The 27220-nt window shown below is 46.3% G+C and overlaps 1 protein-coding gene across 1 annotated transcript in view; it reads right to left on the bottom strand.

The window, feature by feature from the left end:
* Positions 1-24751, bottom strand: part of ENPP6 (ectonucleotide pyrophosphatase/phosphodiesterase 6) — a 31124-nt gene extending 6373 nt beyond the window's left edge. The window contains exons 1-5 of the mRNA XM_072862421.1: positions 24505-24751; positions 13400-13579; positions 7072-7183; positions 2499-2640; positions 1275-1454 (exon numbers count right to left, since the gene is read on the bottom strand). Coding sequence (XP_072718522.1) covers positions 1275-1454; positions 2499-2640; positions 7072-7183; positions 13400-13579; positions 24505-24751 — 861 coding nt within the window. The remainder of the gene's footprint in view (positions 1-1274; positions 1455-2498; positions 2641-7071; positions 7184-13399; positions 13580-24504) is intronic.
* Positions 24752-27220: the final 2469 nt, after the last annotated feature.

Genomic DNA, 27220 nt, shown 5'->3' with positions numbered 1-27220 from the left:
AAGTGAATTAAGAATAGAGGAATCTGGCTATTGGGAAACAGAAAATCAACTTTATTTCGCTCAGAAAAGCGGCCCTCCAGGAAGAAGTCCTAAAAAGAAATGAAGGAAGAAAACAAAACCATGGTGCGAGGCATTGTACTTTATTCTCCTTAGGGATATTAGGCTGTTTAATGAGAGAGAAGCATGTACTTAAGAGCTTTGTTGGATGAAACCCCACGTCTGCGTGAAGTCACAACTTATACTTCCCCTTGTTTGAAGGTCTGGTCTACAAAAATAGGATCTCTGAGTTAAGGCCAAGGAGAGTATATATAAATGCTGTGATCCCCTGCAGGGACTTTGAGTGAATTGCTTACGCATGCCTCTAAGACAACTTTCAATTCTGGCACTAATTTGAAATGTTCACAATGTCACAGCTATACAATTCCTGCAGAGCCTGTTTGGGTGCAAAAATTAGCAAACATTCTCTTCAAAAAATTGCACAAGCTACAATATACTGGAACCGGCTAAAATATAATATAAAACCCAAAAGTATTCACCTGGAGCATGGACTGCCCATTTTGTACATCCACTCATCTATATTCTGAGGACACCAATAATGACTTCTCAAGCATTGGTTTCTGGTTAAACTATAATGTACTAGTCTATTAGTTACAGATGCTGCATTTTCATTCTTTACAAGTGGTTTCCAAACTTTTTTCTGTATTGTTTTAATTTGTCCCTCAAAATCCTTCAGTTCTAGCCTTGGGCTTTTATGGTTGATTCAATCCAACGTGCTTATTCATCAAAATCCTTCAAAGGAGAATATTGTAAAAAACCCTGTTTTCTGTAATTCTGGTCTAATGGAGTTAATTCCTCAAACTTTATGGGAGATTACTGGAATATTAATGCCTGACCTGCTCCAGATAATTTGAAAATCTCAGCTAGAATGTCACTAAATTGACTAATATATATATAAAATAATAAACATGGATTTTGAGCTAAAATCTTTTAGCTATTTATCAGAAGCACATAGTGGTGGGGTTTGAAAGCACATATCTGTGACAAATAATGGTGGAAGTTCATGCTTTTTACTTTGCCTGGTGTGACTTTCCTTCAGAAACCAGCGTCACAAGAGTGTCACAGGATCCAAGTCTGACTCCCGATAAGAGGCTCAGGCTAATTTTTACACACATCTCTGAGAGTGAGACTTGGATGTTACGAGCAAACAAAAGACACAATTCTCATAAAAAACAAGGAAACACAAAACTAAATAAATATGAATGCGCTGTACTTACCTCCGCGTGCTTCTCTGGAGCTGGCCAGAGGCTCACAACAGGACCTCGGTCCTTCATTTGTATGGTATCACTCATATTGATATAGTTTTTCAGCTCAATCACTTTGTCCGCCCAAGAGATGTCCGTCATGCCATGATCAGAGAAGAGGAGGACGTTGACGTCATGCTGAAGGCCCTTGCTCTGTGAAGCGAGTGCATGACAGCTGTTACAGCCGGGTAAGAGCTTCGCACTGTCTGTGCCTGCTGGAAAATTTTAATCCCCATTTGACCTCCACTGATTTAGTGGAAGTTGGCCAGACGGAGCACGGCCGCAAATGCTCTGCAATGTGCTTTGCCACTACCCATAATGGTGGACATCCACTCTCGCTGCCCTGGGAGAGTCTGAGAGGTTAGTGCCAAAGAGAGATTTTCCAAAATAAATCCATCCCTCTGCTAAATAACTGGATGCTACATCCCAGTCCCACAAACCAGTTGTCCCAGTTGGTCTTAGACAGGATTTTATCCAACAGCTCTTCATCTGTAGGCCAAAATGGCTGGGGAAGAACAACTTTGTCATGGTACCACCTGTGGCAGGGGTGTTTCTCTCTTCCCCTCCCAAACACAAGCACTTAGCATTAGAGCTTTTATAATTTAGTGAAATTGGAAATACATATTTCTCTCCTCACTGAAACACATAAAAAACTCCAACGTGCATTTATCATTGTCAGAAATATTCACAGAATTTACATTTACCCAAAAGCTTGGTATCCTCCTCTTCTCACTGTAAAATCATTCAGATAATGTTTTTTAAAACAAAGTTTAAAGTACAGAGTTCTGAATGGTGCCATAAAAATCACTATAAAAGTTAATTGTCTGATTCCATAAACCTTAGGAAGCAAGCAGTTTTGATTCGTTAGCCTACTATAAAGCCCAGCTGGCAACACAAGTTCTAAACAGAGCAACACGGATATTGGTTTATGGCTTTCTGGGCCTATCACGGCCTATTTCTGGGCCGTATAATAATCCACTAGGAGGATTATAACGCCATCGACGAAAATAAAAATCAGGGGAATGGTGCCTTGACTTCCACATGATCTCGGTAGCCTCTGTTTCTCGGGAAATAAAAGTTTACAGCCAACGCATCCAATTAACAGGCATTAAATAGGCTCTCGGCCATGCCACAAAGAACAGTTTTAAAAGTCTTTTCCAAATGCACGCAGGAGCTGGGTTTTCAGACACCACTCACCTTGATGAGAGCGATCATGTTGCTCAAAGCTTTGTCTACCTCCTTCAAAGCATTCTTCCTCTGCTGGGATGAAGGGCCGTAGTGGTGGCCTTCCACGTCGATGCGCTCATAGTACACCGCGGCCATCTCGGCGCTGCCATTGCTGTAGGTGAGAGGGAGAGGAGGGAGTGAGAGGCTGACGCACATGGAGACCTCCTGGCTGCCGGCGTTATTGTCCTCACCGGTATGTAGAGCCACAAAACCCCATTTTCTGCTTCCAGCCTGTGCTTTTCCTACCTGCTGTCACATGGCTGGGCTCGTTATTCATGCCCAGAGTCTCCTGAGTTCGCTTGAGACTCCCGTCGGAGATGCCAGGTAGAGACTGCCATGTGCAAGCACAGGCTGGCCTGGCAGCCCTCTATTACCTCTTCGAATTAGGAAGGCAGCTTTTCCTTTAATGACAAAGAAAGACCCAGAAGAAATACTAATTTCTGTGCTGAATGCCCTTATTAAAAGGATTGTGGGAATTACCAGTCAAATGTGCTTTAATTAAAGTCTGGCACTTCTGGCTTTCTCCTGTGTGAGGTCTTCCAATGAGGTCAACTCAGGACGGGCTCTTCCACGACCTTGCAAAATCCCGAGTGGTATGAATCGGAGTGAGATTTTAGATGGGGTTTTTATTCAGGAATATGACCAAAGGGAAACTAAGGTAATCTCAGAGTTGCACAAGTTTAGCTGATCACACGTTTCTGCACCGATTGCCCTCAGCCTAATTAGTGGGGATTGCGCATACATCAGTGCTTAATTACATTTTCATGACCACTTTTCAGTCCACTGTAAAGCTCCCTGAGAGCAGTCGTGTGGATAAAATCGCAAATGTATGCTCACGATGTTCAAACCCAGTCTTTTTCTACTGTACTTAATATATGACAGGGTGTGCCATCCATAATACATGCCCTCATCCAGATCAAGATCCCTACAAAAAGACTTTGTGTGATGTCCTGACAGGTTCAGCTTCTCTGATTAGAGACACCCGAGTAGTCTGGTGTAATGAGTGAGACAGAAGAGGAAACATCAGGGGTGAGAGACTGAATGAATGAATTAGGGTCTGTCATTTGCATTTGTAAGTTTGCTGAAGGCCTCAGAGGAGCAGTCCTGTAGGAAGCTGAAGGTCTCTGCTGTGGTGGGAATTTCTCCACCGCTGGCCCTGCAGAACACCCTTCATGATTTTAAAATCATTCAAATGAAGCAGCCCTTCCCTCCCCCCAATTTCATTTTAAGCATTACTTTCCATCTGTATTAGGCATAAATTAATTTATAAAATTTAACGCTGTAATTTCTATACTACATACACACTCATTGAACCTATTGAAACAGTTTTCTTCTGCTGCAGTGCCTGTATTAATTGGCTACTTAGATTGCTTTGTGTCTTCTCACCTGTAACTAACTTATCATTTCGATCAAGATAGAAGCTAAGACAGAGATTTATTGCATAAAACAAGTGGTCTTATTTAGGCTGTGGTGAGGTTTCTCAGTGAGGGCTCAGTGCTGTGAGGATGAACGTTCAACTTTGCACATGACTTCAGTGGGACAAGCTCCAGTTATGCGGCACGCTTAGGAGTTTGCAGGATTGGGTACAGTGCATCCAGAGCTTGCAAGATTTGAGTTTGACTTTGTTTCCATTTTTTTGCCTGCTTTCCTAAGAAAACTAGGCATCTCTGATCATAGCTTGCACGGGAGAAGTAATCGGTCTTTCTAACTGTGCGTTAGTCCTGTGTTCCCCCATCACCAGTAACTTTCAAAAGAAATGGCTAAGGAAAGCTTGCTGAAGAAAGCTGGATGGCATCTATGGCAATACCAAAAAGGGTTTTATATTTTATCAACACACTTTGCAAGTACTGCGCAAACTTCATGACACCTGTCCAGGAAGGTAGGTAGATTACAACAGCCCTTAAATTATAGTTGTGGAAAAGACATAAAGGGAGGTTTTCGTTTTACTTGCCAAAAACGGGTGCTTGACTTAGTTTTGAATATTTTTAGTCTAACTAATGGTCTCAAAGCACCTGTTTGAAGAGACTGGAGAATATTCATGAAGGATGGTTTCCTTTGGTTGCAAGAGGAACTCAGTGGCTCCCTGATGAGTTAGGTATTCCTGCCCTTGCAGAGGGCATTGATAAAACTCCCTTCGACCCTGCTGAAGTTAAGATGGGTCAGGACGTTCCCATGCCCAAACTCGACTTAACCCCTAGGCCACCATGCCACAATAAAGGGCTTACTCTCTTTACCCTGTAAGGTTTGCTAATGGTGGGAGCATAACTGCAGTTCATTAACCACTAATACCTGCCATTAGGGCAACTGAGCAAGGCAGCGCCCTTGCCACAGGCTGTTTTCCCACGTATAGCTAGTGCCAGCCTCAGCCTAATGGGCGTCTTCAATTAGCTGGGGTGTGGAAGGGAAACATGCTGGATTTGTCAGCCTTTGAACAGCTTCAAGAGTCAGAAGCTCCTGCTAAAGATGTAGAAGCCGATAAATCACAGCTCAAGACTCATCTACGCAGAGATGCTAACTCCTGCTAAATAAATACGTCTACAATAAAGGCATTTCAGAGGCTTTATTTCTTATGGGATGGCCCAGCAGCACTGCAAATTGTTTGCTAAATTTTAAAGGACTAAACAAAGAGGATGAATGAGAGAAAGGATAAGGAAAACCTACCTGATTTTTAATCTGTTCATTCTCTACCCTCCTTTCTTACTGTAAGTCCCTGCAGTATTTACACCCACAACTGATTATTAATTTTATCAACTATCATTACTTTTTCCTCTTTCCTGCCTTGCTGCAGACAAGGCACTTACTTAGTTTAAAGAAAAGGAACCCAGGCAGAAATTCAAGAGGGCTGGTGTGTAAATGGACACCAGAGACGGGACCTCCCGCAGCTCCAGGATGATCCGGGCTCTTCAGCAGGCTGTAGCTGGTGTTTACGGCAGACAGCATGGTGGCAGGGATTTGCTCTTTTCCTGAAATCACCAGCTTTCACCTCTTGCGAGCTGCCCCACCGACACTGTTGTGTCCTTGCCCTTTTCTTTTCCACCGAAGGCAGCAGCAAGCAGCCTTGCGACTCGGGGTGAATTAGCTATTGAAACATTTTCAATGGGCTCCAGCTACGCAAAAGAGTAGCTTGAAGGGCTGGAGCTTTTAACAGTTTGTGCCTCGCTTTTAATCATGTTCACAATTACAAAGCTGCAAACCATCCTGAGCACCTTATGTACCTTGCTTCACAGAAACGAGGCAGGAAGCTTCAAGCATGTCTTGACCCATCCCCAAATGATACCCAACCAAAAAGCTTTCTATGGTAATTCTGGGTTTCCACCAGAAGTCAGAGCTGGCGTCTGTATTGTTTTCCATTCCCTTTTTTATTCGCTGAATTAAAAGTGTCGCAGAAGCACCAGAAAGCCTCCTATAGCACATATGGCCTCCTCATGTCACATGCAGGTAACTTTCTTAAAACCTAAGGTAAATCATTTCAGGATCAAATGTCTCGCATGTTCTGAGACAGCTTCTCTCTAAGCTCCATGCTGTAAACGACACTGTGATTTGTGAGCATCTGTGCAGCAGGACCCAGCGTGCAAATGGGAGCCCCATCTCCAGCAGCGCTCTCATCGTTTTGGAGCCTTTATTTCAAGGACAATCAACACTCAGCATCTGAATACAAAACTTTTCAGATTCAAATTGCTATGGCAGTTCGCAAGTAGTAAAGTAGAAGTGTATCCTAGGATTGGATAAATTACGGAACCAACAAGGTTTTAAAAGAGGAAGATTAGTTATAGCTAAGGTAAGGCATTGGCTCCGCACGTGGCGGTGCAGTCTTCCCTGATTTTACAACCTATGTGGAATTGCCCCTCGTTAATGTTTGGATGAGAGGTGGTGGAACTGGAAAGCTGGGTGTGGAGCATATGTTTTTCCTATGAGTTGTCTGAGAGATATATTCCCATCATTCCCATCAGTTGGGCTAGATGATCATTGTAGGTCCCTTCCAACTGAACTATCCTATCCTATCCTATCCTATCCTATCCTATCCTATCCTATCCTATCCTATCCTATCCTCATATTTGCACGAAATGAATCCCCGCTCCGAAATCATTGTGCTGGAGATGTTCTAAAATGCAGAAGGAGCCAAAGCACTGGTCTCATAAACCAGTGACCGGAGCTGAATTTCAGAATTTCCCAATTCCCAGGAGCTCTCTCTAAATCCAAGCATTTCAAAGTCTGCTCTTGCAGGTCAGTGAACATGGCCACAGACTCACAGACTGATCTTGAAGCTGTTTGAAACAGCAAATTAAAAATAGTAAGTCAGGATGTCTCCTCTGTGTGGTAACCTACACATGAAAGGAGGACCACATCTTTCCCTCCAATCTTAATGTAAGGGCCCATTTCTGTTATGGCCATGTTTCTACGACAGTACTATAAAGCAGTCTCGGCCCCCATCTTCCTACCTGGGAGCCAATCCTGAGAATCTCCCTAGAGCAAGGCTGATAGTAAACCCAAATCCTCATCCTTCAGAGAGGAAACCCCACACCACAGAAGCCTAGTGACGTACCGCAAAGACTCGAGAGCATCGCTGATGGCATCCACAAAGTTTTTGTCTGTTGGGACGCTGAAGTACTCGCGGCAGTAACTTGGTCGGACTCCAAGGATTTCGACCTCGCAACCTACGAGTGAAGAATGCGGTAAGCTCTCCTGTTTCACCTTGATCGCAGACCCCACACCATGGGGTCCAAGTTCAGGTTTGTAAATTTCCTGTGACATTACTTACCTTACGCCTGCCCTGCAGGAAACCTTGCGGTTGGGAAAGGGAAAAGGGGAGAGAGGTTGGTTTGATGAGTGCTTGTGGCAAACTGTACATTGGATCCTTTTATTTCCCTCTCTAAAAGGAAGGTCTCTGTGTGACCTTCCCACAATAAAACTCTTGCTTCCCTCGTGGCAGACGGTTTCCACCTAAATCGCTAGCTTGTTTTCATTTAACTACTGCAGCCACGTAGCCTCATTTCCCGGCTTCCAACATAATAGAATCTTAGAATTTAGAATCTTACATCGTAATATCCTCTATAAACCGTATTTTATTATGTGATACTGGCACACCACTATTAAATCTGTTTCCCAGGAGGTCTTATTAAAACAGTATAAACCAATTAACTCTCTTGGTAACTTGCAGCCTTCCTTGCAAAATACAGTCTGTTTTGTGGCCCAGAAATTTATGGCAACAAATCCTACAGGAGAACATGGCCCTGAACACACCAAAACATGTTTTTGTGGGTTTTTTTTCCCTTTTGCTCTCTGGTTACTGTGCTGCTGAATAACATTAATATTTAAAAGAAGTGTGCTTTCAGAGACACTGGATTCATGCAAATTATCTTTTGAGAGCCCCAGAGTCCTCCCATCACAGTTAGGCATTTTCTGGTGTATTCCTGGGGCACAAGGGAAATAAAAAAGGGATCTTTTGCAAAATGGCCTCTGCATACAACCATACAGTCAGATCAAAAAGGCAACTCTAAGCCATAGCCTGAATCTGCTTACATTTGGGTCCCTTTGCTTCTCCTTTGGGATGAAAGGAATAGGCATTAAGGACTCATAAGTTGACTCGTTGCTTGGGGGGCAAGAAGGTTGCACAGGAGGTGCAAGTACAGAGAGGGCACTAGAGCAAGCAGAGCTACTTTCAGAGACGATTTACAGTGGTTTGCTTACTGGCACACTCGGTAAAGAGAATTTGTCAGTGTCTTGCATCTCGATCCGCATGAGCTCACATTGCTGAGGTGCAGTACTGGGACACAGGGAAAAGCACACCACTTGCAGGCGAAGCTGGCTAAGAGACTTCTGATCGTGACTTCTCAGGAGTACCATGAAAGGTTAGAAAAACTTAAATATTTAAGCTTAGGAAATTTTTAAACATCTTCACTGATTTGCAGAAAGCCAGGTAAGTCAGATGGAGGTTACCCTTTCCAAAAGTTAAAGAGCCCTAGCACACATGACAGATTCAGTCTCTTCACCCAGTGGTCCATGGTAGCGGCTCCCAGATCTCCACATTCTTTGTGTGTTTCAAGGGACCCCATCTATTATGATTAATTGTTTGTAAGAATCAACTATTTGCAATAATAAACAGAAAATTTAGTCAACTAATTTACTTTTCTGTAAAAACATTTACTTCATTTTGAACCTCTATCTGTTTTTATAAATTTGTGGGAGTGTGTGATGGTGCTCACTTTTTGTTCTTCCCTGTTGCCCCAAACTTATATGACCTAATCCTCCCCTTTCTGCGTGGAGATACTTTAGTGTTTATCTCTCCACCACAAAAGTATTCTGCAACCTGGATGAACAGCCTGCAGATTACTTGACAAGAACTGACTCTCCATACTGTCCTACAGTAAAACTTCTATACATTTGTACACAGCACCTTCAAGATACTACTTTGTGCAACAGAGACAGGTCCCAGCTGCTACCTAATGGAATCATCAAAAAAATGTATTCCATGAATGACCTGAAGTCATCTCCAGGAAGCAGGAGCCCTTGCCCCCTGCCCTGAGGGCGTGCAGCTTCAGTCTTTTGCGTGATGTCCTGGGTGCTGCTAGCAGCAGAACATGGGCTTTCAGCTACCTCGGATGCTAGAGGTGATGCAGTAGTCCTCTGGGGGCTTTGCTAGTATTTCAGGACTGAACTGGAACTTCGGAGCCAATTTCTCCTCTGACACTTGAGTATGGGAAAAGATTGGCTCCAAAGCCAGGCAAGAAGTTAAGGATGCATTTGGAAACGCGTTGGAAACACCTAGTATTTTAGTTCAAGTGGATGATTGCTCATGGCCAATGACTAATATGATGATTTTGCCTCTTTTTTCCTCTTCAGATACTGACATCAGATTATAATTTTCTCAGATAACGTTCCTCAGAATTACTCATGAGATAATTTTAAGTGGAAGCATTAACCTCTTGGGGATCTGGGATATTTTAGTTGCTCAGATATCTTTGCTATTTTTAGACTGTAAAGTGATGAGCATGACATAAAAGACTACAGAGGCAGCAACAATTAGAAATCATTTTGGCCTCTAAAAATTGGTCTTCAAGCGTGCAGTTCATTGGCAGTAACACTGAAAATTCAGGCTGCTTAGATACCAAGAGCTTCCTTTTTCTTTTTTTTTTTTTTAGCCTCTGTGATGAACAGAACTTAAAATTGGATTTTTCATGTTAAAGTTTGTTACAATTCCAAAATACTGGCCATGAAGACCCTTTAATATTTAAATTTAATTTTGGTAGAGGCCAGAACAGATGGTAAATTTTCTCATTTAAATATTATGGGAAAGGAAATTTAAAAATATCTGGAGCCAGACAAAGGGAATGTTAAGTTTTTCTTGGTTAAACTACAAATAGATGAGCTGTATTTACTAAGATGTAATGTTAGATACCTTTCTGCACAGTTTTGTATGATGCTAAACCTTTACTTAAAAACCTGAACTACTGGAGCAGGAATAAGGACTTCTTTCATAGTGATATATAGGCTCCTCTTTATCTATCTGACATGGAGACCTGAACCCCTGCCAGCTTTAAATTGCATTTCTAAACATTGATTTAACAGTCTGACACTTCATGTCATAACAGAAGGTTTTGAAAACTTTCCCGACTAGCTCCACGGTCTGGTAAATGTTGTGTTTAAATGGCAAAAAGTTGGGTTGAGAGTCTTTTTTTCCCCCTCTTTCTCTCATTTCAGTGTTTAGAAAAGATGTCCCTGCACTTCAGCTGAAGCAGTTGCATAGGCTGCCAGAAAACGAAGGCGTTTGAGGGTCTGGGGTGACCTCACCCACCGGGCTGACCGTGAGGACCACTATAAAGCTTTGACTTTGGTGGTACCGCCGGGATGCTCTCGCACTCCTCTGGGGCTTCTCCATCCGCTGGAGCGGCAGTGCTTCAGACAAGCAACCTGGGCACGAGGTTTCACCCCACGTACGGTGTTAGCTGTTGTGTTTTGCTTAGCAATCAAACAGTCAGAGGATACATTACTTTTTCCCCAGGAATGCCTTGAAGAGCAGAAACTGCCTAATAAACACCATGAAGAAAGGAGAAAAATGTCCCTACAAGCCACGTGCTTATATTTTGGCAGAAGCGGCGGTTGGGACCCCCGGCATGGTGGTATTTTGGCTCCTCCGCTTCTAGAGGCAGGAGAGCCCAGATGAACTCTGCCCATGAGTTGTCTTTGCTGTGCTTATGGTGGGCTCACAGATAAAGCTGTGATGGATGGGCGTTCACATCCGACAGCCCTCCTGCTCTGTGTCCCTGTTTGCTGGGGTCTGGATTTTCTTCCTTTGAGCACTGACTGCGCATGAGAGAGGAACATAGGGAAGAATACAAAGTGGCAGATTTTGGGTTCAGACTTTGCAAAGCTTGGAACTGGGTCTGAGGAGGAAATGGCAGTGGTGTAAGTTAACCTTGGGAATTAGCTTCCTGGCATTCACAACACGTTTCTGCTACGTTTGATCAGTCTTGTTTGTCTTCACTGCTGGCTAGAGAGAAAATAGCATCTTCCAGAACAAAGTGTGATGAATTTGGCTGAACATTGCTGTTCCTATTAACAGTTTCCCAAACTTTTCCTGTTTGGATCTTCATCAGATTTGCAAGATTCATTACTAAGCAGCAGTATATCCTCAGGCTGGAAAGTTAATCACTAATAGCAGATCATACTCAGTGCAAATGTCTGTGGGACCTTCACCCACCTTGGTTATTAAACCCTTATTTTTTTGTTAATTTTGTTTAGCATCACTGCCCAGTCAAATGCCTTTTACAGAATTAAAGCTTTAAAATAATAAATCTAGAAGTAAGGATGTAATCCTTACTATAGAACTAGAAAATAGTTCAAAAAACATCATATAGGGAAAATGTAATAAATACCACTGCATTTGGGGTGACTTCTGATTGCTCCAGTTACACCTGGAGTCCTACTGCAGCCCAACTGCCCTGTGTTTTAGTTCAACAGTTATACGTTTCATCCCGCTTCCTGCCCTGTGCCTGACCCTGTACGGCCAATGTGTCCTTTGAGACCACGAACACCCTTAAAAAAAGCATGTGCTTAAGCGTTTGCTGAACTGAGGCGCTGATGACTTTGCCAAAGGTCATCTGTCACAGATAAATAATTAATGACAGACAGATGTGCACATCACAGTCCATAGCTAAAATACCAGACCCACGCAAAAAATTCCCCCTCTGTGTCATAAGAGAGTCAATGCATACACTTGGCAGCATAAGCACTGGGAAAAGGGAGGCTCTATTGTTCCTTGCAATTTTCCACTGGAAATAGTAGACAGGTAAGTGTGAAGGGTATACATACGTATACAGGGATACATACATATACACATCCTATGGCTTCTCCCTGGGAGACACTGCTCAAAGGGCAACATGAGGGAGCTAGGTAAAGTCCAAAGGCATTTAATGGAAAGTGATACTGTTCTTTTGGATTTCAGTAGCTCTCTGTAGACTGTTACATCTATTCAGTACATAATTATACCTATTCGGTACAGTTACATTAGTAGTTAAAAATGAATAGTCTATAGAAACAGGTCTTTTTGTAAATCTTTAGAAGAACTTCTACATTTTTGTATAATTTCTATACCCTACTATTTGCACTGCTGTTAGGTCACTTGGGTGATCTCCAATAAGAAGCAGCTTTTTTCTGAGGGCTGATCCGAACCATTATATCTAGTCTGCAATTCCAGTCCCTTGGACTGCCTTTGAGTCCAGAAGGCAACAGTGTCACCCTCAGATCTTTTCGCTCTTCAGTACTGTAGAAACACTCTGGATGGCTTTCCAATGTTTTTCATCTTGGTTCGCTCTTTCTCCCCTTTCCTGAGAACTGTGGCCTTTTTTCTGGGATGCCACTAGCCACACTGCATGGAAAGCCTGTGACCAGGCACACGTGCGTTGGGATGCAGAAGACGAGCTGGCCGGGAGCCCGCAGCGTGAGTCAGCTGCCGCTGCCCTACCCACTGGCACTGGCTGTATTCAGTACAGCTCTTCTAACATGTGGTCCTCCAGCCTGCAGTTACACATATGAGGATATTTGCATACTGCTTAGGCAGCAGAGTTAAAAGGTCAAAAAGTTGAGACACTGGGTACCTTGCAAGGGATTTGCTCTGGCTGCATAGCTGGAACATTTATTTCCACGTGGGTCCTTAAATGGACAGCCTCAGGGTATACTCCTATTTGTTAAAAAAGACTCATTATTATACATCACTAGTGATTTCAGTTGTCCAATGAGGACCAAATCAAATGAGGACCAAACAAACGAGGAACGGAAAGGCCAAGCCCCTCCAAATGAATGGCTCAGACTCAGAGCAACTGGGACCTCAGCTGAGTTAACAATGAAGGAGGACAAGAGTGCTCACTCCAGCTCACCAAAGGATGCTTTGCTTTCAGCTGGAATTTGCTGTCCTCACAGAGTAGATTGTCTTCAGCTCTCAGCTACTAATTTCTAGGTTAAAACCAAACAAGCATTGGGGGGGAATGGTTACTGTTTAACTTTGATCAGTGACATGGTCTACGGTGTTGCTCCATGATCCATTCGTGGAGCAACCATTCAGCACAGCAGATGCTACCGGTGGGCAAGAGGAACGAGCAGTTGGTGGAGGAGGGGATGGTCTGCAAGCCAGCACCCCCCTGAAGGTAATGTTTGGCGGAAAGCTACCTCCAGTGACACTTCAGTCTTTTCCTTTCTAAGCATATGCAAATTGTCATGGCCTAAGAAAAGATAATTAATTTCTATGAGAGGTTAGTAAAGCACTCATAATTCTTGTCTGTATTTCAGAACTGTATTAAAGAGCCATCCTACAGCATATGGAGTGCTTAGATGTAAAGATGCACCATTAAGATGTTCGCAGTTTTTGACGTACTAACCTGGCCAGTAGTACATGGAAACGTTCTTTTTTTCTTTCGTCATTGTGACCCACAAAGGCTCCGATCCATTCCACCAGAGAGGCAGCAGGCTTTCTTTATTCACACCAATATCAAAGGATACATTTGTCTTTTGGTCCCACATGTAGTTGCCAATCATCTGATGGACCTCACAGTGGCGACCTTTGGGGGTGGAGAAAAAAACCAGCACAATCAGATTGGTGTTGTCCAGCAGAAGGATGCCACCAGCACCACCACTGCTACCACTGGATCATCCAGCAAATCAGCCGAAAAGCCCTGATTTGAACTCGGGGACCTCTTACCTTGCAACTGCTCATACGATCTTCTTGACTCCATTACCTTTTATTGAGGTCCTCTAGGTAGCTCTCTATATAACCCAGTTCGGCCACCTAAAAGTTAGTTGCTGAAGCTTGTCAGCCACCTGTGTTCCCTTCACAGTCAATGGAGAAGAAGAGGCACCTCTAGAAAGTGATTCATGCTATCCTAAGACAGGCATCTAAGGTATCTGGGAGGAGTTATCCTCTGGAGGTGCATATTGCTCTCTGTTAATTGTAGAGAAAGTTCACGTAATTCGCTTAGCTTCAGACAGCCAACTTTTAGACAGGTGAGGCCAGAAGAAACAAATCCCACACCTCGTGGCCTGCTCAACATGCCGCACCAGTTCACACACACAAACCACGGCACTGGCAGCCCGCGCAGGTGCCACATGTTTGGCTGACGCCTGGCTCCTTCTACACACGCAACATCTGCCAAGTCTGAGGCCATTTTAAGGTACCCGCCAGTGCACAGACCCAGAGGCTGTGGGAAGCAGTCTGTGAACGGGAAGGGATAAAAGCACGATCTGGAAACATAGAATAACATTTGGGAAATTCGTATTTCCCCTCTCCTTTATGCATAGGGCACGTTGTTTTTCTGCAAACTAGCAAAAACTAGGCTAAAACCTTTATATATTACTTTTATTTTCCATTATTGTTAGCTTTTTTTTTTTTTTTTAAATGAACACACTTTGTTCTTGGTTGTGGGGACAGCAATTGTTTCATCAGACATTTTCAGCCCTCTTACTGCATCTTGGGGGCCCTTGGGCAATTTTGTATTACAAGAAACTAGTATATAATAGCCGAGAGATATCTTCCACTTCTTGTCATTGTCAGAAGAAAAGATACTGTATTTTAAGAGTTAATCTGCAGGTGAATTAACAAAAATGGGAAAGAAATGTTGATGATTAAGTTGTACTGGGAGTTCACGATTTCCATATCTTAAAAAGCAATGACTGATGCCTGTGTGAGACACTGTCATCATTAGCTGGTGAGTCACGATATTGCAAGGATCCAGATAACAGGCTTTGATTATTGTACGACTGAGCATGGTGATCAGAACTGAAATAACCTTTGTATGCTTGTTTTGAAAAGGCATCATTTTGAGCAGAGGACTCTGTATACTTCGGGTACATGTGACCTCGAAATGGATTTTGAACTCTCCTTCCCTACTGCGAAGTATTTCAATTATGCAAAACATTTCCTCCTCCCCAGCAGAGAAAAGCAGTCCCAATTTGTGGCAGTCACTGTTCACCATATTAAACCAAACAGGTTTACTATAGGAAAACTGGTGGATTGGATGGGCAGTAATCTGTCCTCCTTAGGCTGCCAAGTGCCGCCTTCTCTGTAAGTCTAAAAAGAGCTCGAAGGAAGCCCCTATAGTGCATCAAAAACGCAGCCTTCCTACTTAGAGGACGATCCCATCTCTTCAGCTTCTTGAAGTCCACGTACTCCTGAGCATGTATCAACCTGCTAAACTTCAGGCAGGCAACTGATGCCACCCTGGGAAACCTGCAGGTTGGTGCTGAAGCTGTTAGGTCATGTATTTGTATGACGTATAGTGTAGTCTTCATATAGAAATAATGAGCTCCAGCTGCTGCTGATGTGAGCTCCCTATAGGATTTAAGGTCAGCTGTCAGTTTGCCCACCTCTTTAAGGAACAGAACGGAGATTGTTCTTTGTAGCGTTGTTGAGAAGTTTAATTAACTGTGTGCAGTAATACAGAGGACAGTATTCTTCTGATCACCACATAAGACAAGTTCATTCTTCCATGGACTCCAACTCTTTTTTATATTGAAAAAGAGGCCTAGAAGACTGTAAGGCATCAATTTTCATTGCAGACATCCCTGGTTCACAGGGCCAGAAGGGAACATCAGATGAGCAGACAGACCAAAAGACGTGACCATTTAATGCTGCCTGGAGTCATTCACGTCTGCTTGCCTGAAGCCTGTGTCCCAGAAAGACCCCGGACCTCCTTGGAAGACATCAATACCCAGCTAATCAATCTCTTCCTTGGGTTGCTCATCCCAATATTCATCATCAGTAAACACTGTTCAAAAAGTATGCCTGGTCTCTATTTTTATTTTTGACCTTTGCTAATCTTCAGCCATGGCTATTCTATGCCTTGCTCACTAGATTAAAAAGCCCTGTGATAGCTGGCATTTCTCCCCCTCAGAGACACTCATACACAGAATTAAGGTCACTTCTCAAATTTCTTTTGAGTCACCTGTACAACCCGAGTTCTTTACAACCCCTGTTCTAAGTTATTTTCTCCACCCTGAGAAAATGACCTTTGGTGATCTCCTTTTTAATAATTATCAAAATAGGAACATGGTGTTAGACAGTCACCACAACACACTGAATTTATTATTGCTTCCATTACTACAGCTTTCCTCTGTAAGCAAACATTATCTTAAGAGTTACAAAAGTAGAAACAGGGCAAAAAGCAATTTCAGCATACAGATGTCATTAGTTAAACTCACTGCAACTGTAGTAGAAAGCACCCCTTCCTCAAGCAACAGAAGAAAACAAAGAGGGTATAGTTCCCAGGAATATGATAACTGCTGTATCCTTCTGGAAGAGAGCCAGCAAAAGCATTTACAAGTCTCCGTGCTACAGCTTACTTGGACACTACACTTCTTACAGCATTGGCTTTGTCTAAAGCACATTCCCATGTCTCCAGGCACTTTTGTCAGCATTCAAATGAATCTATGCAAAACAAAGATGAAATTAAAAAAAAAAACAAAATAAAACACGCAGCCAGTTGGCCACCCACAACAACAGCACAGTAACGCTGAGTGCTGGGCACCCTACATTGACCGTATGTGAGATATGGAAACCAGAGCATGTGCTCCTGTAGCATTTGCTACAGGAATGACCTCTTCTTTCTTTGGTGGTCTTTGACTGCAGGGACAGCGCGTAGGCTCACCAGTTGGCACAATATATCATACAGGGACCACCTGTGTCTAAATCTACAAGAGAAAATGCTTTTCTGAGACACTCAATGATCCTTTTTTTATAAGAGAGGCAGCGTGTGGCAGATGTGCAATGCTATACCTGGGCAACAAAACAGAGGTGAACCGTCTCTGCACTGAGCAAATCAGATTTATCAGAGGACCCATGGTGTGTATATTAGCCAACGCAGCAAAGGTATCATAATCTGTACCCACGTGGTATCCACCTGAAGATGAACATAAGTACATGTGTTTAGCTAAATGTACTGTACTGTGTGATATTATATGCATGCCTTGCCGCTACGGTGAGACCTTTCCTCCCATGTCCCACCATGATGTCCCCACTCCCCGGGAAGTGCTAAGAGCCAGGAGGGCAGACGCAAGCACAGGCTGCCGTGGGGCTATATAGGCTGGGGAAGAGTTAAGCTCCTTCACACAAACAGCTGCGCACATGTAAGGTAGGTAGGTTTTAACAGCTGAAGTGAGACATGCAGTTCCCTTTCTCCCCTTCCTTCCCTCCCCATAATGTCTTTCCTCCGCTATTCCCTTGCTTGAAGAGTCACTTAAATGCTGACCCAGACCTGCTTTCTGGGACCCAGACCCATTTATTAGCTCCTCAACCCACTTCCAACCCCCCTAGAGACTTGCTGGATGACATGCCCTGGGAAAAGCTCTGTTTGTGCTGCCTGCTGTGAGGAGGAAGAGAGCAGGACTTTAAAGTCATAAGCACCGTATTCCCGCTCTGGAGTAGATATCGTGGTGTTGCCGTCCCCAAAGACTGAGCCCAGCCTGCTGCAAGCAAAGCATCCTGAAGGGCCCAGCTCTGCCCACTTCAATATATGCCCTGCTCTGCTCTTCCTCTGATGGGTCTCATCTGCCCTGCTTTGAAAAGAAAGACCTCAGGGAAAAAACAAAACCCGTGTGCTAAACCTCAAGTGGCCTGGAGAAGACCAGGGCTCATGAGAAGTCAAGGGGAGCTCTGGTCTGGGCAAAGCAGCCCTGCCATCTGCAGGCCCCCAAGCAAAAACGGTACCTGCAAGATGTGCACGGACAATTTATGTTCCCAGAAGAGCTTGCTGGCAAAGTCTTTCCAATTTTTTATGACCTCCAATACCAGACAGATCCAAAGCAGAAACACCCTAGCCTACGTCAGGCGAGACTTCACAATCCAAGTAGGATCACATCAAAAGGCACAGAAAAATCTCTGCTATACACAGCATTATTTTTTTTTCCCGAACGGGATTCATTTAGTAAGAGCATGAAACTCTTAATTCAATGCTTCTGTAATGGGGCCAGGGCTGGGGTGCACAAAAAGTGCTTCCAAAGCATGCAGCTTAGGCTTTGGATGCTTGCTTGTGCATGAAGTGAAGGCAGGTCTTGTGGCCCTGGAGAGCAGGTGCTCCGAGCTGCCGGTTGGTCTCCTGAACGGAGTGGCAGCGGTGGCTGAGGGACCACGCTGGGACCCCTGGCCACCGACAGCTGGGTACGGCTCGAAGGCACTGCAGCTCCAAGCACTACAGAGGGCCTGAACAAAATGATGTGCAAAGCTGCTGCCTGCACCACTAGAGAGGGTACGAGCCTCTGGCAGTTTTCTGTTCATCAGCTGTGACTTCAGCTCTGGGCAAAGAAATAAGTTGACACGTGAATGTCCACTTACTGCTGCTAATAGCTGGTAGCAGGTATACTAGTGAGCTGTGAGGTTGTAGCTAATAAGAAGGAAAAAACTCCGTGCTTCAATTTGTAGCATATGAACTTGTGTTAGAGAAAACTTTCTGTTCTCCACTTTGAAAGTGTTTCCATTTTTTTAACTGGTAGAATGCAAACACAGATTTTTACAACATTTTGTGTATGTGTGAAAGAGAAAAATCTTGGCACTTGGCATTGCAGCCTTCCTGCAGGCAGTGAGTAAACAAAGCGAGATGAAGAATGTGAAAATGAAAAACCCTCCCGGTTCCCACTCTCTTCTCCAGCCTGTCCTTGCTAGGATAGTACCCCTTCCCTGCCAGTTAATAGTATTACCACAGACTTCTTCATGCTCTTTTGCTTCCCAACACACAATCTTAGAAATGGAAAGCTACTGAATCTGAGAAAAAGAAGAGACTATTGATCTAAAAACTGTATGTAATGAACAGAATCTTTTAAATCTTTGCTGCTGCTGGCATCTGTGGTGGTTAAAAGAGGAGCAAAAAGAAAAAATCCTATTCCCTTGTCACTCATCATGCTCTTTGTGTCCTTCTGGCTTTTTTCTCCACTTGGACCGTGAAGTTGAGATAGTTTCAGTTCATGTGTACTGACAATAAATTTCCCTGTTGTACTCCTATTCCTCCATTTTTTATGCCTCAGACAATATGCAGGTATTGTTTATGTAGTTAAAAACTTGCCTAACTGCTAAACAGAAATTGTCAGCATCCTTTCCTGGACCAGGCTGGAGTCTGGATGCCGTTAAGTGGGCAGCAGAAAAGAGGCATCCGCTACAGCCATCACCAGATGGGGCTTCCTCCAAGTACTGAATGGACGGAGAGTGGAGATGCTTTGCTGTAAACCATGAGACCTTCCACAGCAAACGATAAATGTATTAGTACGTGTGCACATCAGCCAGACCCCAGAGGACTCCAGGGGTGGGAGCCCAAAGGACATTTGCTCCCAGAAAGCGTGGAATAAATGGGGCACGGTGTATGTTGAGATTTGCTGTGCTCACGGGAAAACAGAAGCAGACTGGCTATTTATCAGACCGCAACATCACCCACCAAAGCCCCTCAGCAGTCAAGTATGCCAACACTCAGGCTGAGGGGTGGAGGAAGGACAGTAGAAGCAGAGGAGATGGGTGAAACCTTCAGTCTGGCAGAGCAGACCTTGACCGTCACCCATCCCTGGGATCTCTGTCGTGTTGCCCCTCTCGCTCCTGCTGTGCAGGGGACAAGGCGATGGCACACACACAGGGCTGAGCCGCAGTGGCTGGGAAAACACCACGCACCACCGCCGTATAGTAGAGAAGCCCCAAACATGCCGTCGCTGAGGGACGGCAAGCATGGGACAGACTTGCAAAGACCACAGGCCTCACCTTGAGGTTCAGGAGACCTGAAATGTCCTCTGTTCAACCTCCTCCTCCACCCCGTAAGCTTCATGGGACCTTGCAGCCTCTCTGCCAAGTATTTAACATGAGCTCCTGTCCAAAGAGGGACATGGAGGCCCCTCACCAGCTCCTCTCCAAGCAGCTCTCCACCCACCCACCTCTGCAAGCAGAGACTCCCTCTGCTTCCCATGGAGGCCAAGAGAAATACGGCTCTTGGATGCAGGGCCGCACAGCTGACCGGGCGGCTGGCGCGTCCTCGTGGAGGACCTGCCAGAAAAGACCTAATTTGTTGTTATGATCTTGGAAAATAAATCCTCCCTGAGTTTCCAGCTCAGATGTGATACTGTCCACCAGTGCTTATGCTGGCTGGGGCTGGAAAATGAGGGGCCCCCCAATCCCCTGAGCTGGGGGGGCTTCAGGGGAGCTGGGCTGCAGGGGGTCCCCCAGCAGCCCCCCAATGCCTGCAGGTTGGTGGGAGAGGGAGACCCAAACTCCTCAGTGTGAGCAGCTTTTCTCGAGAGATATGGCACAAAGGGCTCTGAAGCAGTAACTCATGCTTGCAGCGGTTACGGGGAGACCTCAGACTTTCCATTTAGCTTGGCATGAGAGCTTGCTGCAGAGCCAGGCCGAGGCAGGGAAAGGGAAATATTACAAGCTCCCCACGGGATAAAAACCCGAGGTGGCTTGTGGTCTTAATTCCTTTCTTTGCAAAACAAACAGCACATGGTGTGATTAAGCGAGCCTTTTGGGATACACGTATTTGGACTCCTTCTTCCCTCCCTTGCCAAGCCCACGTCAAGCTCCACAAAGCTCTCTCAAACACACGTGTCGGCAGCAACAGCTCCTTTTACCTAATTTGCCATTTTATGCTACGCATTTCAGGTCAACAACTGCAATATCATAACTGGAGTATGGAGAGCTAGGACATCAGGTAGGATTCAGTCTAGCAGCTCAGAAAACAACCCAACCACCCAAGAACCGGTCTTTACATCACTGTGGAAGCCAAAACTGAGAAACATGGCATGAATGAAGTTGGTAGAGAAGATTGGTTTTCAAAGAGTTGGATTTTAAGCTGGTACATTCTTGGGCTACCTTGCACCACACCAGATTTTTGTAACAAAACAACTTCTCCGATTGCATGTCAGCAAGATCCCTTTGCTCCAGCAGTGACTTGGCTGTTGTTTGGCGCTTCTTCAAGCAGATGGCAGGCCATGATGCCATGCCCTGGCTTGCAGGGAGACTGGAGCTTCTCCCCGAGCTCTGAATCACTGGGTGACTTTACATGAAGAAGCCAAACCATTAGCATTCATCTTGTTTCTATGCTTTGGTTTTCTTTCTCATAATTGCTGTAGATGTGGAGGAAGGGAAAAGACCTCCAGGCAGGCCCCGGGCTTTGGGCTGAGGCTTTCTGTGTCACTCGGGGAACCTCCACCAAATATCTTCTCATAGCTTAACAGCAGCAGCAGATTTAAGTAGGAGGGGGACCCATGGAGAGCTCTGCCATCGCCCTGCAGCAGTGCGTGACCACGGGCGAGTCACCTCCCTTCCCCCCCTCCCTTCCAAAATTTATCTGTTGTGTTTACCTAGGTTAGGCCCTATTCCTCCCACTGTGTCGATGAGTCACCTAGCACCTAGTCTCAGCAAAACGGGGTATGCTTCACATTAGCATACATTAGTTACTTGTTTTTAGATAGGTGGCTCTTGGTCATCAGTTATGGTTGCATCTATTTGGTTATAGCTTTGAAAATCTCAGTAAACTTGCTATTTCTCATTAATATTAAATTCACTTAGGCTGCCCTCTTGAAATCATCAGTAAAGTAAAAGATAATGACTAGAAGATCCTGCAGATAATCGGGCACTGCGCTGTGTGCTATTGCTTGCTAGTTGCCCGTTGCAGAGGAAAGCTACCTTCTGGCAGGGCTGACGGGTGCAGTCTGGCATCTGCACTGAGATGCGGTGGGGCAGATGCTGCTGACCTCCATAACCTACACGTGCAGGTCTGGGCAGGAGGAGGAGGAGGAGAGTTCCTCCCAACTGACCTGTCCCAACGGTGATGGTGTCTGAGGAGCAGAGTCCACTGTCCTCCTCCAAAGCCACCGAAATGAGGGAGAACTTCCCTCTGTAACAACTAAACCGCTCCAGAGTCATGAAGGTTGCGTGGATGTGGGGTGAAGGGCAGTACGCAGAAAGGAGAGGCCTTGCTCACATGAATGGATAGAGGCAAGAGAGAAATACATCCCAACAGCAGCGTTTTCATGCACATGCTGTCCCAGACCTGGCAGCCGTGTATGCTCCTGAACGGATGTGGGGCCACAAGACCTCGTGAATGAGCAGAGAAAGAAGGGACAGGAGTGTTTATCTGAAAAAATGGTGGGATATAATGAACAAGCCAGGGGTGGGAAGGTGCAGGTGGGGCCAGAAATTTCTTAAGCTGATTTAGCTGAAAAAAAGCCAACATACTATGAAACCGCGTTCACAAATGCTAAAATAGGGCAATTTGGAGGTTAAAACATGAGTTTCTTAACAGCTCATGAAGCAGCAGTGTAGGACAAGACATGAAGAATAGCTTGTCCTTGCAGTCCCTGATTTCCCAGAAGAAACTGTGGCAACATTTAAGTCCCACACATCCCAGTTGCAAACGGAAGCAAAACCAGTTACAGTCATGTCCCCCCCTGCAGAGGAGATGCATGACTGGTGAGATGCGCTGTAAGCTTTCCCGTGCCTGTACAGTGACGATGGGGAGACAGTAACTTGCCAGTCCCTAAGCAAGTCGCTACTGCATGATGCTCATGTCACCCTGCCATGCTGCATTTTTTCCAAAAGCTGTCCCAGCTTTGCAAATCAAACGTGCACAGACTGAACACAGCTAATGCTACGTCTGCTGCGTGCCCCACGTTCCTAACCCCACCATCACCTAAAACGTGACATCTCCTTTCTGTGGAGACTGCACCATGGCGTTGGATGTAAGAACAGTGCAGCCATGGGATTTATCCTGCTGTCATGCCAGGATACAGCCACGGGGTCCACTAACACCCCGAGGGTTCAAGTGCAGTCTTGGATCTTCTGTTGGGCATGTTCATCACCTAAACTTGGTTCTCGGTTGGTTCCTGACCTATTTAACGCTGCTGTGACTCGTGTGTTACGAAGGTGAATTGTTATTTGCAGTTAAGTTGTATTTGCATTGAGATCCTCATCATGAAGACCAGGAGACTTGCAAGAAGAGTTGAGTTTGGTCTCATAGATTGTCTCATTGCTTCAAGCTGGGGTGTAGAAACTCTGGTACCCTAAAAATGTGAAAAGTCTGGTAGTGGTGTTTCATCATCTAAAACAAAACTTTCTTTGTGAGTACAAAATAGGATGTTTTCAAAACTCATCGAAAGGCTGGTTATAGACTTCACTCTACGCATACGCATTTCATAAGAGCGATGATTAAACGTGGTAAGGAGAGAAAGCAGTCACTTTCCCTGTTCTCCTTAACAACTTAATCTGAAGGCTTTTTACACATGAAGTGTTAAACCGATTTGCCTACGTATGCCTAAAGAACAAAGTCCACAGTGGAGTGACACCTCTATTTTCAGTCATGACTTTTGCTCTGCATTCATGCGTTTGCACCAAGACACGAAAAAAACCTGTGCCAGTTTGGTACTTTTCTGTTCAGAGATGAGAAAGAGAAAGGCATTCCTCTCCCAAGAGAGGGAGGAAGGGGTTAAGCGGTTTCAAAACAAGCTGGGCACAACTGATGTCAGATTTTGTCTTACAATGGCATCTATTTGCTTTCCCAGCAAGCAGTATATGGACTGCTGGGCATGGTATTGTTCCGAGGACAGCAGAAGATACCACATATCTTCAGAGAGGACAGATTTTCTCACTCCTCGTTAGCTGGAAGGTCTTGTTTGTTAAATAACTCTGGAGAAAAATCCAATCAGAGACTCCAGAAAAACTTTGGGGTTTTGTTGTTGGTTTGTTTTGGTTTTTTTTTACATAAATGTTGTTTCCAGGGTGTCTTTCTCTGATGTGAAGAGCTGAGCTGTACTCTGTGCACCTTCCTAGTGTCACTGTAATCATGCGTTGCTCCACTTAGATTAAAAGGAAATCGGCATCATGAAAATTATGACTATCCTCCCAATTTTCTGAAAGCCTCTCCTGGGCAGTCAGAAAAAGGGAGCAAAAGCAAAAATCCTTAATGTCTTTCTATTTGGCTATTTCGGCTTATCTTACAGATATAAGGACTTAGGGCAACGTTAAGACAGGGACCTGTGAAAGCAGAAAGTCTGTTAAGTTTAGAAACTTAACGATGAACTTGCCAAAACAGACCTGCTGGCTGAAAATAAGTTATTCTCTTAGCCACCCTCAGTTTACACGCCTTTTTTATTAACTGGAAAGTCTGCGAACAAGGCTCCGTACTCATTTTCCGTGCATTTCCCACTCGTTTTTATGTTCTGTATGCAGCAGCCCCCCCCCGTGCTCCCACGGGGGACCCCGGGAGCCGCGCAGGGACCCGGCACCGCGGGACAGCACAGGCGAGCTTCAAACATCGGCTCCGGCTTCCAAGCTCCGAGCAGGCTTCGGACGAGCGATACTGAGCTGTAATGCCGCAGTGCTTTTAAACTCCCAGCTAAACGCACGACTTCGTGTTATTTTTACATCATCTTTGAAGGCAAAAAGTCCCGGGGAGCTGCCCTCCACTTCGGCACGGGGAGCTGGCAGCTCCGAGGAGCATCCCAGCACAGAAATGCAAGTACTCACCCGTCATCAGCGTGTAGTAATTTGGGTAGGAGAGACTGGGGAAGTCTGGGGTCATGTAATCCACCTTCACCCCCATGTTCACAATGGCCCGAAAGCCCGGCAGACCCTCCAGCTCGCTGTCGTCGATGTAGTCGAAGCGAAAGCCATCGAGCAGGAACACCAGGAGCTTGCGGGGGGCCGAGGGGGCGGCGGGGGGCGGCAGCAGGGCAGCGGTGAGGAGGGCGGCGAGGAGGCTGCGGCTCGCCATGGCGGGCAGCGCTGCCAGGGCCGGGCCGGGCCGGGCCGGGCCGGGCGGGGCGGGACCGGGTCGGGTGGGGAGCGAGGGGTCCGCAGCAGGCTGGGCCGGCGCCGGCACTGTCGCCCTCCGCCGCTTCCACCGCCCGCCTTAAAGCTGCAGCGCTGCCCCGCGCGCGGCGCGGGCGGGCGTGGGAGGTCACAGGTTAATTGCCAGCAGATGATTAACTTCCATCCCGCCAGCCCGCGGGGGGAAGAGCGGGCCGCGTCCCCGCTGCGGAACAAATGCGTCGCCGCCGTGGGGACAACGAAGGGAGGACCCTTCCGCGGACCCGGCCCGCGCTGCCGTCGCAGGGAGCCCCGCAGCCGGCCCCGCTCCGCGGCTCGCGGGGGTGTGAGGGAGCGGGGCTGCTTTCTTCAGGGGAGAGCGCTACGCCTGCGGCCCCGCGAACGCGCCCTCTCGCCTCACCTTTCTGGCAGCGGCTTGCGACGGGAGCTCGGAGCTGGGTTAAGGCAAAGCCTCCCCGCCCCGCGGGAGGTGGGTGCGCGGGGGCCCGCGGCCCAGCCGTGCCTCGGAGCTCCGGCTGAGCGAGCGCACCTCCGCCTGCACCCGCGTCCCCACAAGGGAGCCTGTCCTCTCCACGCACTCTCTGCTGCCGAGGGACTAAGCCAGCTCCTGGTGCACTAGTAGAACAATCTGGTTTTCAGCGTTAGACAGAACAAATTATACATTTATTTTCTGGGTGTCGGTATTATTAAGATATTAAGAGATTAAGAGCTGGGTGGTGTCAAACTTCATATTAAAAATGAAAAATTGCTCACATTTCAGTCACGAGCCACCACCAGGTTCTTCTCCTGCCAGCCACAGGAACCTAACTATACCTCTAATGCAATGCCAGTGCCTGTGTACGCTACAATTACATATTATCTCACTTTACTTGAGTTGTGTTTGGTTTTCCCAAATAAAAGAAGTTCATAGCGCTGTATTAACTCTGGAACACTGCAGGTGAAGAGGAGCTGCCTGCCGGACAGAGCTGGGATGGGGAAAGGGTAACTTTTGACTTTCTCAGTGCTAATTTTTGACTTTCTCCTCAAGGAGGAGAATACAGCCCCAGGGGAGGGTGTTTCCAGCCCATGTCTCACTCATTGTGGGAACAGCCCCCCGCAGATGTTTACACCTGGGGAAGGTTGCAACAGCTGGCTGCCACCCTGATGTGGACGTCTGAACCTCTGTTTGCTCCTTACAAAGCTCCCAATTGCACGTCCAGCGTGTCTAGTCGCCTCTTACCAAACACCGGGCTGATGCAAGCTCGGCAAGATGGCCTTCAGCCTCCCTTGCCCCAAACACTTATTTACACCTCTGCAAAACCCCCTCGTGTCCTGGCCTGCCTTTTGCGTGGCTTTGTACTGGCTGCCAGCGCCCGCCAGCAAGAGCAGCTGTCTGCAGGTCACCGCTCCTGGAACATGGATGGAGAGGTGCTGTCCCTGCCCTCCTCCCATGGGGCTTCCAGCTTAAAAAAGAAGATGCCCTGCCAGGGGAAGGGGGCTGGGATTTTCTGTAGGAGGGAGTCATTCAAGGCAGGTGGAAGAGGACGACGGAGGGGGAGCCTGGGGTCGAGCAGGGCTGCTCAGGCTCTTCAGCTGGCGATGCTCGTGTTCCCGTTCCCAGTCAAATTCCTCACGCTTCCTCCCTGCCAGTGGACTAAATGCACTCCTCGTGGCCATCTCCCTCTCTACGACTTGCCCAGCCACTCATTTTCTTCCTTTTTTTTTCACGTGCCCCTTTCTCCATCCCCCATCTCGGAGCCCCGCACTTGGGACATACCATCACATCAGAGTTACACCTGAGCCAAGGACTCGGGGCATTTCTAACCTCCAGCCCAGGGATCTTTAGAGCAAGATAATGACTGAACCAGTCCCTTCAGGTTTTTATCACTTTTCACATAGCATTTACTTTTGGAGCCTTGCATGGCGAGCTATTATCATCTTGACAGCTTTAATTCTGTCTGTGTTTTGACTTTTCTTATCTTGCCTGGCTTTAGTTCATGTGTTTTCTCACAGTGCAGCAGCAGTTTTCTCACCAAAACGAACCCGGGGTCACACAGCTGTGCTGCACCTCGGGTCAGAGGCAGCTGAGCCCTGGGGCCATCCATACAGCCCTGTGCCCAGGAGAAGGACAGATGGACTCGTAGCAAGTAGCCAGCTGTCCCCAGTCTGCTGGGACGATGACAGGTCCTGGACGCCAGGCCCAGCCCCTGGAGCAGACATTGGCCAGGAGAGCCGGGCGGTACCAGCGTGCTCTAGCCTGAACTTCGAAGGGAAAACACCCAAATCCTGCAGCGTGAGAGGAAAGCTGCAAAGCTGCGTGACCCGGGCAGCCAGGCTGCATTTTGCCAGCGTCCCAGCCTGTGCAAGGCTGCTGCTGCCCTGCCTGCCGGGGACAAGGCTGCAGCTGCACGCCGGGCTGGCGGGCGACGTGGTG

This window comes from Ciconia boyciana, chromosome 5, assembly GCF_034638445.1.
Source record: "Ciconia boyciana chromosome 5, ASM3463844v1, whole genome shotgun sequence".
NCBI classification, from domain to species: Eukaryota; Metazoa; Chordata; class Aves; order Ciconiiformes; family Ciconiidae; genus Ciconia; species Ciconia boyciana.
Note: the sequence above shows the minus strand (reverse complement) of the source record. Positions and strands in the feature narration are given on the sequence as shown.